Consider the following 9,732-nt stretch of genomic DNA (forward strand, 5'->3'; position numbering starts at 1 on the left):
TCACTGCTGTGTGTATAAAGCCTTATGCTTCATATTTACATCCTGTTCCTGACTAACGTAGATTTCAGTTCCAGTGCACCAGAATTATTAAGAAGCCTGACACTTTAGCGCAGTTTTTGCGCCTTGTCTGATAAGATGGTTGAGCATATTGGAAAGGGGCAATTAGCACCAAAAAAATGACAAAATTTTGGCACAAGTGTGCTAGAAATTAAGCCAACTAATAAGTGATGTAAAGTTATATTAGACAGTCTAAGGGTTGGTTCACAACTGCGTTGGTATTCTGTTTGGGGAAGTCTGCATGGGGACCACCGAACGGAATACCAAACGCAATTGCAAGCGTTGTGCAGTAAAAACACACAAACCCCATATGACTATAATGGGTTCTGTGTGCTTGCCGCGTGCTGCCCGCACAAATCATATGGACAGGAAAGTAGATTGTGAACTACTCTCCTGTCCGCATGATCCCTGTGGAGATCTGGTGGCAAGCACATGGACCCCATTATAGTCTATGGGGATCTGTATTCTTTTACTGCACAGCGCTTGCAATTGCGTTTGGTATTACGTTCAGGAGGGGGGGTCCTCATGCAGACTCCCCCGAACAGAATACCAACGCAGATGTGAACGAGGGGTAAAAGAGCACCAGATTTTAGAACAGCATCAGATACTTTGAAAAATCTGCCATAGTTTATAACACTAGCGTTTGGGTTTCCTTTCTTTGGGTCTGCTTGGGAACCCGAAAAAAGGAAACTCCATCCGCTTAAAAAGGGGTTAGCTTCCCTCGGTTTCCGCTCAAAATCGGTGGAGAGAAAAGTCTTGCTTGCAGGACTCTTCCCACCGAATATTTTAATTGGAATGGGAGACAAAATCCTCGAACGCTAGTGTGACTGCAGCCTAGGACTGTCCTAGTCTAACCTTGGACAATTCTAGTTATCTGCCCCATAGTGTGCTACAGAGGAGCAAAGCGGAGGTCATTGCTCTGGAGGAGAGCACATAACTACACAACAAGCTATACATTGTTGTGCAAAATTACATGACAGAGACTCTTTTTTTCAAATGGTGGGACAAATTTCTTTTTACTGGATTGCGTCATTAACCCCTTCCCGACATCCACTGTATTTGTACTACATATAAAAGATCTTTAAAAAGGGTACCCATTAAGAAGTACAGCAGGTTCGTAACCGCCAAGTTCACTGTACTAGCGCCACAAAAAAGAAGCCCCGTATACAGAAATATAAAAGAAGTTCTAGAACATGGCAACTCTCAGATATTTTTCCCCCCAAAAGGTTTCAATTTTTGTTGAGGTATTAAAACATATCAAAAACTATAAATATTTGGCATCATCATAATTGTAACAACCTTAAGAACAGAGATAACATAATTTTTGGCTGAAGAAGTGAACACCATAAAAACAAAGCCCCTAAAATGTTAGCCCAAATACAGTTTGATATTCCATTAGTGTTTAAGATGGTAAAACACCTTTGACCTGTCCATATATAGTGAAAATTCCAACCAATTGGCCCCAAACTGATTCAGATGAAACCGGGTTGATCCAAAACCAAAACTTTTGGGATTTGTTGTCCATAAATCAATATTATACTTTGGGGGCCATTCAGACTCCAGATTATAATAAACGAAGGGTCAGAAATTTAATAAGCCATAATACTCACCTTGCCTCACCTATGCTGGACATCTTCCTGGTATCCGGTGGTCCCTCGGTGTCCATTTCTGGCCTCCTGGCTGATGTGACGTGCTCCGGGATAACCGCTGAGGCCCATAATTAGGTCTTAGTGGTCATGTGAACATGCTGACATCAGCCAGGAGGTTGGAAGAGGGACCACAGAAAACTAGGAGGATGCCCAAGGTGAGTATAAGAGTTTATTATATTGCCGCACCTCCCTTGGGCCTCCACCATAATTAATAGAGTATAATAATAGCACTTCAGGTTCTTGCTGAACAAGTTTGACCCAAAAAGAACCACAGGAACGATTCTCAAAAAGATTTATCAAAACAAATCCCTTGAGGTTCGCCCATCTGTAGTCATCACCTTGGCCAATACTACCGCATTCTCTAGGAAAGTCTTTACAGACGCAATCACTAAAAGAACTCATTAGACAGTGATGGTCTGTAGATAATTCCCCGTACAGTTAAGAACAGGTTAAATATCACAGAAAATACCAAGTTCTTTAAAGCCGACCAGCTCACCCTAACCTATTGTATATCACTGACAGCTGAAAAACTGCTCCTGGTGGAGAGCCAAGGGAGCGTGAATTAATTAGCTGAGATTAATGTCTGGCTGAATCAATATGTTGGAGCACTTCATAGGCAAATCGATAGCTAGAGAGCAACACATGAGGCGGCTGAGGAAATTTATCACTGGGTGATAGCACTAAAGAGGAGCACTCGAGTCAAGCTGCACCTTTAGCTACCAACCAACGTCTTCCACTTGAGGAACAAATGGTAATGACATTTAGATTACCTCTTCGAGTCAATGTCTTATGTGATGGCGTCTTTCACTGTAAATACATAAAAGCCTGTCACATGAGTGTATGAAAGGAAAAAACCGAGGGGGGGGGGGCAACAATCAGGAAAAGGTCACGACAGCGAGGCACCCACTTGGGCATGATGGCAATAGAGTCAAGTTTTTGTTTTTTCAAACTTGCTTTATTGTTTGGATATGAAACAAGGAATACAAGTATATGTCCCACAGCCCGGGAAATACGGGCAACACAAGGACGTCGTGGAAGGTAGAGGGTAGGGGTAAGAAGGAAATGCAATGGGGGAAAGGGAAAAGACAGTCGAGGTAAGGCATATTAAAGGGTTTGTCCAGGATAAAAAATAAAATAAAGAAAATCATATTCACCTTTCCCTGCCGCTCCCAGTATCTTCCGATTCTGCCAGTCCATTGTTGCCTTCTGGTGGAAGTCCCTGCTATACGTGACCACTGAGGCCAATCAGCGGCCTCAATGAAGGGAACGTCTCACTACCTGGTCTTCTTCTGACAAAGGGCACCAAAATCATCAGCAGGGGATGTGTTGCCAACATAATGGGGGACAAAACCTTGCAGTAGAGAGAGGTCCTCCCCGATGCGGTTTGCATCGACCTGATGAAGGTAAAGAAGCACAGTCTGACGTGTTACATTGTCAATTAGCGATCACCTTGTCCGATATAGGGCTTTGACGTGATTTCTTCGACACGATTAGCTGATTTCTAGGCACGCTGACTATCTGACTCCTGGCGCTCGCTTTATCTCACAATACTAATATTTACTTACTAATACAAGAGAAGAGATTGCTAATCTTTTCTTAGCAGTATCAAGCCTCTACATTACAATGTAATCTGTATTTTAGGCTGTGCAAACGCTGTACTGTATATTACGTGCCAAGAATGGGATTTAATCTCGAGAAGACAAATCATCACATAAATGTGGTGGGCAATCAATGCACACTTCAAGCCATTGCATCCCCCACAGCGAACAGCAATTGTTCACTGGAGTCTGCCTATGTAATGGAGAGCCAATATCAAATGATTTAGGACTGGTACAGAATTCATAAGGCAAGTAAATGTGAAAGTTTTACAATTTTATGTTCCCGACAGCAATTTAGGCTTTTCCCAAACTCTTTAGAATCTCAAAAGAATGTCCTCATTTTCAGAGACAGATAGACAGAGGCTTCTTTACATGCTACTGACTGAATGACATTTCCAGATAATTGGAGCCTGAGACCAGGCTGAGACTTCATGCTGGGAGAGTGGGAGAGAGAGCTGCTTCACCACAGACTTGACTTCAAGTAGTGATTGCTGTTCAGATCCCTCACTGAGAAAATATGGCGAATTTAAATAGAAATTCTGACAAGTTTATCTGAATGTTCACCTTATGTTCATGGGTATTTTTTTTTTTTTTAAAGTACTCACTCTACCCTTTTTATGTATACTTGGCTGATCTGATACTTGACTGCCACAATGTCACTTGGGAGCCACAAATGTAAATTCCACTTTTTAAGGTTTCCATTCATTTTAAAAGGTTCTCTCACTATGGTAAGTCATGACATACTAGTAGAAACGCCGAGACCCCCACCAATGCTAAGTTCTCTTGAATGGGTCTGTGATCCAGTTCAGTTCCTTGTATATCAAGTGAGTGGGAGTACCACCGTAAAGGCAATGTGCCAAAAGTACATCTGTTCCTTTAAAGGGAGTCTGTCAGCAGGAAAATCAGTATCAAACTAATGACAATACCTTGTAGGACTGCTTCGACGTAAATATACCTGTCTTATTTTGCATTGCAGCTCCATTTTTATGAAAATTTTGTGTTTATGCAACGTAGCTGAAAAGGACTTAAGGAGTGTTTCTTCTCCTTCCAGGGTGTCACTCTCCCCATCACTTATGTAATGGGGACAGGAGCTGGACTGCAGTTAGGGGTCGATATCTAGAACAGAGAGTTAAAGGGCTTGGCCACTTTCAGACCAATATTGAGAAACAAATGTTATTGTTTGTACAATAAAAAGATATACAATTTTCCAATATACTTTCTGTATCAATTCCTCACTATTTTCTAGATCTCTGCTTGTTCTCATTCATTCTGTTACTTCTAGTGGATAAAAGTCTGACCATGGTCATGTGATTTATGGTCCATGGTCATGTGATTTACGGTCCATGGTCATGTGATGAGCACACAGGTGCACAACTCGTTACTAGGCAGATGTCTGATTCTTGTACTGTGACTATGCACCTGTTGGCTCATCACATGACCATGGACCGTAAATCACATGACCATGGTCAGACTTTTATCCACTAGAAGTAACAGAATGAATGACAGTAAGCCAAAATCTAGAAAACCGTGAGGAATTGATACAGAAAGTATATTGGAAAATTGTACAACTTTATATTATACAAACCATAACATTTGTCTCTCAATATTGGTCTGAGTGGACAACTCCTTTAAGTTCAAGCTGGAAAATAAATGTAAATAAGAATAACATAATAACCGTCCCCCCCCCCCCCCCATATTTTAAACTTTGTGATGTTCACCTTATGGTTAAATAACATGATAAATGTATTTACTGGGTCAATACAATTATAGTATTACCAAATGTGTCTATCTACTGTAGCTATTTTTAAAAAATTTTTACTACTTTAGCACAATAAAAACCCTTTTACTTATTACAATTACCTACACAAAACCATTAGTCGAGGAAATTTATTTTTAGTTATTTTTTATATTAAACTTTACTTAAATTGTACCTCCAGTATAAAAAACAAACAACAACAACTTTTCATAAATCAATAGGACAGATGAATATAACAAACTTCATAATATATCTTATTAGAGAAATCAGGTTGCTTCATGGCTTATTAAGCTGCATTCTTTCTCCTTATCCTCACTCAGACAGTTTGTTTATACAAGATCTGACTACATATGCAGCCTACACAGAACTCTATGGAGGAAGGAGAAGGCCAATGTTGCTTGGTTAAGGCCTAATTCACATCTGCGTTGGTAATTTATTTTGGGGAGTCAGCATGGGGACCCCCCCGAAGGGACTAACGCAAACATTTGCAAGCAGTGTACAGTGAAAGCACACGGACCCCATAGACTATAATGGGTCCGTGTGCTCGCCGCGAGATCTCCACAGGGAACATCCGGACAGGAAAGTACTTCACAATCTACTTTCCTGTCTGCTTGAATCGTGTGGAGATATCGTGGCAAGCACACGGACCCCATTATAGTCTATGGGGTCCGTGTGCTTTCACTGCACATCGCTTGCAAATGCGTTTGGTAGTCTGTTAGGAGAGGGGGGTCTCCATGTGGACTCCTCGAATGGATTACCAAACACAGATGTGAACCAAGGGTAATTGATGTATTTCCTCATTCTATGCAGTGTAGTGACCTATCTGGAATATACAGAAGTATCAAAACTGCTATCCTAGGGGACGTAAAACGTAACTAAAATTTCAGACAACTTTTAATTTTCTGGCAGTGTTTGTCATCGATAAATTTTGTCATGTAATTTGTTAACAAATTTGGCTCCTTTCTGTGAAATCCTGCATTTTTTCACTCTTTCCCTTGATTCAAAATTAAGAGCTCTTTCCGCCACTCACTAAATGTTACTATGTACGGAGTACGGGCTGTGTAATATGTAGAGAAAATGAGGGTGGGGGAGGGTCACTTCAAATAGTTATATCACCATTATAAGGCCTCTTGCCTTGCAGACAACCATGGCCATGGTCATTGTCATATCCGTGTATTACTAACCCATTCTTTTCTATGGGCCGTACACATGACCGTGAATTTCATGGTCCCATGTGCGGCCGAACACTCCGGGCTGCAAAATATAGATCAGGTCCTATTCCTGTCCTATTTTGCAGCCTGTGCTTCCATGGCTCCTATTCATTTAAAGTATGGCACATGGCACGGGTGGCACACAGGGAACATCGTCTGCAACCAGCCTAAAACAGACAAATTTGTTTTTTTTGTGTTGTATGAAAGAGAAGGCCAGAATGATAGAGAGCTCAATGTAAGTGTGACTCTAGCCTTGCTTATAATATTTATTATGTCTTGATTATATAATTTATTCTCCACTTAGACGCAATGCTACATTCACAATGAAGACAGCAATTCATTGTGGGACTCAGGTTATTGTTACAAGGTTAGGCCTACGTTGTTCAGGGACACAAGCCTGAGCGTAGACAGTATACAGATTCCAAAAAGGTCAAAGATTTTCTTTTTACTTTCATTTAGAAGAGAAAAAACAAAATACTTGCACAAAGTTGCTAAACCTGTTATGTAGATTTTTAACTGTGAAATGTTCACCAATAGGGTGTTCATTGCTGTTCAGGACCTAAACATTAGTGTTTGGGGTGTCCAGTCTCTGAACAGAACAATGTAAGGGTGTGGTACTCACTCCTGTGGGCACAATATCAGACAAGGCACCCCACTCAGAAGAACCCATGTGCCTCTTTAAACAATGAAGGCAAAAGTGGTGACCGCAGGAGTGCCAGGGACCTTCTAGTCTACTGATAGGCAGAGGAACACTAAGGGAGCCTTCACACGGAGTTATGCTGCGCTCATTCTGAACATAAAAACACGGTCAGAATGAGCACGTAAAAAGCAGCTCCCATTGACTTGAATGGGAGCCGGCAAACATGCGCTCCCCATTGAAATCAATGGGAGGCTTTTTTCCCTATTGCTTTCAATGTATTACACGCGTAGCCCCCAGTGCAGCGAGAGAACTCATTTTCATACCGGCGAAAACCAGGATTCCTATGGAACGGCGGCGCGGAGAAGACATCTAAAGGTAGGAGACGAATAGCCTTTCTTAAGGCTATTCCGACATGTTAGTCACAAAAAATTCCATCTGAATAATAGGATCCCTTTAAAAGATATAGCTTTTGATCTATGACCTGTTGCGCAAAAAGCTGGTCAAAAGCCAAAAGACCCTAGAACTTCGTGCCTGCCACAGGTGGCTCCATAATCAAAAGGATTTGCTTAGCAATGCTGAGAATTTGTGACAATCTAGGCCAGTGTTTCTCATCCTTTTCAATCCAAGTACCCCCTCATGAAAAAAATGCCATTTGAGTATCTCCAATACACATCGTGAGATCTGTCATGTGACAAATTGGGCATGCCTCCGTAAACCTAAACCTAAAAGAAGATAACGCAAACCCTACCCAAAAAGTGGGTGCTCCCATCTGGTATATCAAAAGTCCTGGCTGTGGATAATCTGGTAGTAAATTATCTCCAATCCACAAAACCAATACTGGCCATGAGAATGAGGATCCTCCGTATAAAAGGAGTGGCATGTCATCCAATCAATTCTATGGGATGGGACTTGACTTGTGCTACACAAAAAGAACCCATGTTCTCATGATGGGACCAATAATTATCAGACAGGTAGCCCTATCCTGTAAAAAGGGGAGAATTTATACGTATACTAGAATACCCCTTTAAATGCCTGTTGAAACATTGGTAACTATGTACTTAAAGGGGTATTTCGATCTCAATATTTAGAACTATATCCATAAACTATGCTGTAAATACCTAATATATGTGGGTCTCACTTTTGAGTTCGATCTATGTAGAGAATGGGGCCCTGTTTGTCCCCACATGGCAATGGAGAGGGGCCACATACCTAGCGGCTCTCTATTCACTTGTATAGCAATTTTGTAAATCGCCAAACTGGCCTTCTGGGTTATACATAACTTCAGTACAAGTGAATGGAGGTACGAACGCTTGTGTGGCCCCTCTCCATTCACTTGTGGGCACAGAAGGGGCCCCATTTTCAAGATACTTTGCTAATATGAGAATAACCGGTTACATAGGCAAAATACACATAAGTGCACATCTCATCCACACAACCGAACCTATAGAGACCAACAACCCCCCTCCTTTATATTACACAATAGTAGGCCTCACATAGGAAAAGGAGTACAGGCCAAGAAAGATGGAGTTGCCCATAGCAGCCAATCAGATTCTAGGTTTCATTTTTCTCGTATAGTTTGCACAATAAAAGCAAAGATTTGATTGGTTGGTAGAGACGCCCCGCGAGAGAAGTGTAAGAGTATTAACCCCTTCTGAGCCCCAATAAATACACCGTGTATCCAGCAGTGGCAGCTATGGTATATACATGCCCTACAACGTATACATAGTACAGTACAAGGTACAGCAGCAGGTGCTTCCTGCTCTATGTCATACACAACACACAGCCCCACATAGCCCCGCTCCGGGCAGCAGTAACTCACGCGTTGCCCACGTAGATCCGGGGGAAGACCTCGTTGAAATGCTGGGAGGGGAGGCTGTAGAAGCCGCCATCGTTGGCCAGGAGCTCATTGAGAGCCTGCACCGAGATCTCATAGTCCGACATACCCGCGGCCTGTGACCCGCCCTAAGCACGACACCCGAGCCGGGCGGCCTGCTGCCTGTGACCCGCCCTCCTCGTTCTCGCCGGGGGTAGGCGGACTCCCAGTGCCGAGCTCCCGGGATGGCAGGGAGGTATCCGCGCACAGACTTGCTCTGCTAGGAGGAGATGAGAGTGCGCCCGCTGTCATCTATCTGTACATTGTGTCTGATGTATAGCAGGCTGCTAGCCTTCACCTCCGTGCACATTATGCATCAGCGATCCTGGCTGTCCTCTATACACTGCGATAGAGGTGACCAGTGATGTGCCAGGCTCCTGCCAATAACCTGTCATCTCATCCATAAGCAGTGAGACTGTGCCCATGGCAGCTCTGGGGCCAACCTTCTGGACCCCTACCCACTTTATGTATAGTGGGGGGATTGACTCACCCATCCACACCAGTTTTCTAGGGTAGATGGGTGTAAGTGTGGCACATCTTTGGCGCACCGCCCTTTCTTTCCCCAAAGTTGTGCCACGTCGTTCCTTGTGCACCGTGTGAAAGTTGTTGTTTTTTTTATGAAAGTGGTTGGAGCGGGCTACTAACCAAGTCAATCTACTCAGTGAGACCTCAGCCTGGCACATTTACTAAAATCTGTGGCAGTTCTGGACTGGCATAGAGTTTAGTTCTGGCACATAGGCGTGCACCAGAATATACGGCTATATCCCGCGCTGCCACTGAAGTGATTGGGATCGCCAACCGTCATCAGTCCTGCTCACATTCAGCCTGGCATACAGAACATCAGTCTTAATAAATTGTCAGGCATGTTATACATCAAATGATCTTGTGACAGATGTCATGTAGTAGCGCTAATCATAGAATTACATTTAAGGCTAAGGCCCCACGTTG

At 42.8% G+C, this 9,732-nt stretch overlaps 1 protein-coding gene across 1 annotated transcript in view; it reads right to left on the bottom strand.

Moving 5' to 3' along the window:
- The window catches only part of DUSP3 (dual specificity phosphatase 3), a 50,545-nt gene extending 41,359 nt beyond the window's left edge, over positions 1–9,186 (bottom strand). Inside the window, exon 1 of the mRNA XM_075277332.1 lies at positions 8,731–9,186. Within this exon, the coding sequence (XP_075133433.1) occupies positions 8,731–8,852 (122 nt within the window). The 5' untranslated portion in view covers positions 8,853–9,186. The remainder of the gene's footprint in view (positions 1–8,730) is intronic.
- Between the last annotated feature and the right edge of the window lie 546 nt (positions 9,187–9,732).

The sequence above is a fragment of the Leptodactylus fuscus genome, chromosome 6 (assembly GCF_031893055.1).
Source record: "Leptodactylus fuscus isolate aLepFus1 chromosome 6, aLepFus1.hap2, whole genome shotgun sequence".
Lineage (NCBI taxonomy): Eukaryota > Metazoa > Chordata > Amphibia > Anura > Leptodactylidae > Leptodactylus > Leptodactylus fuscus.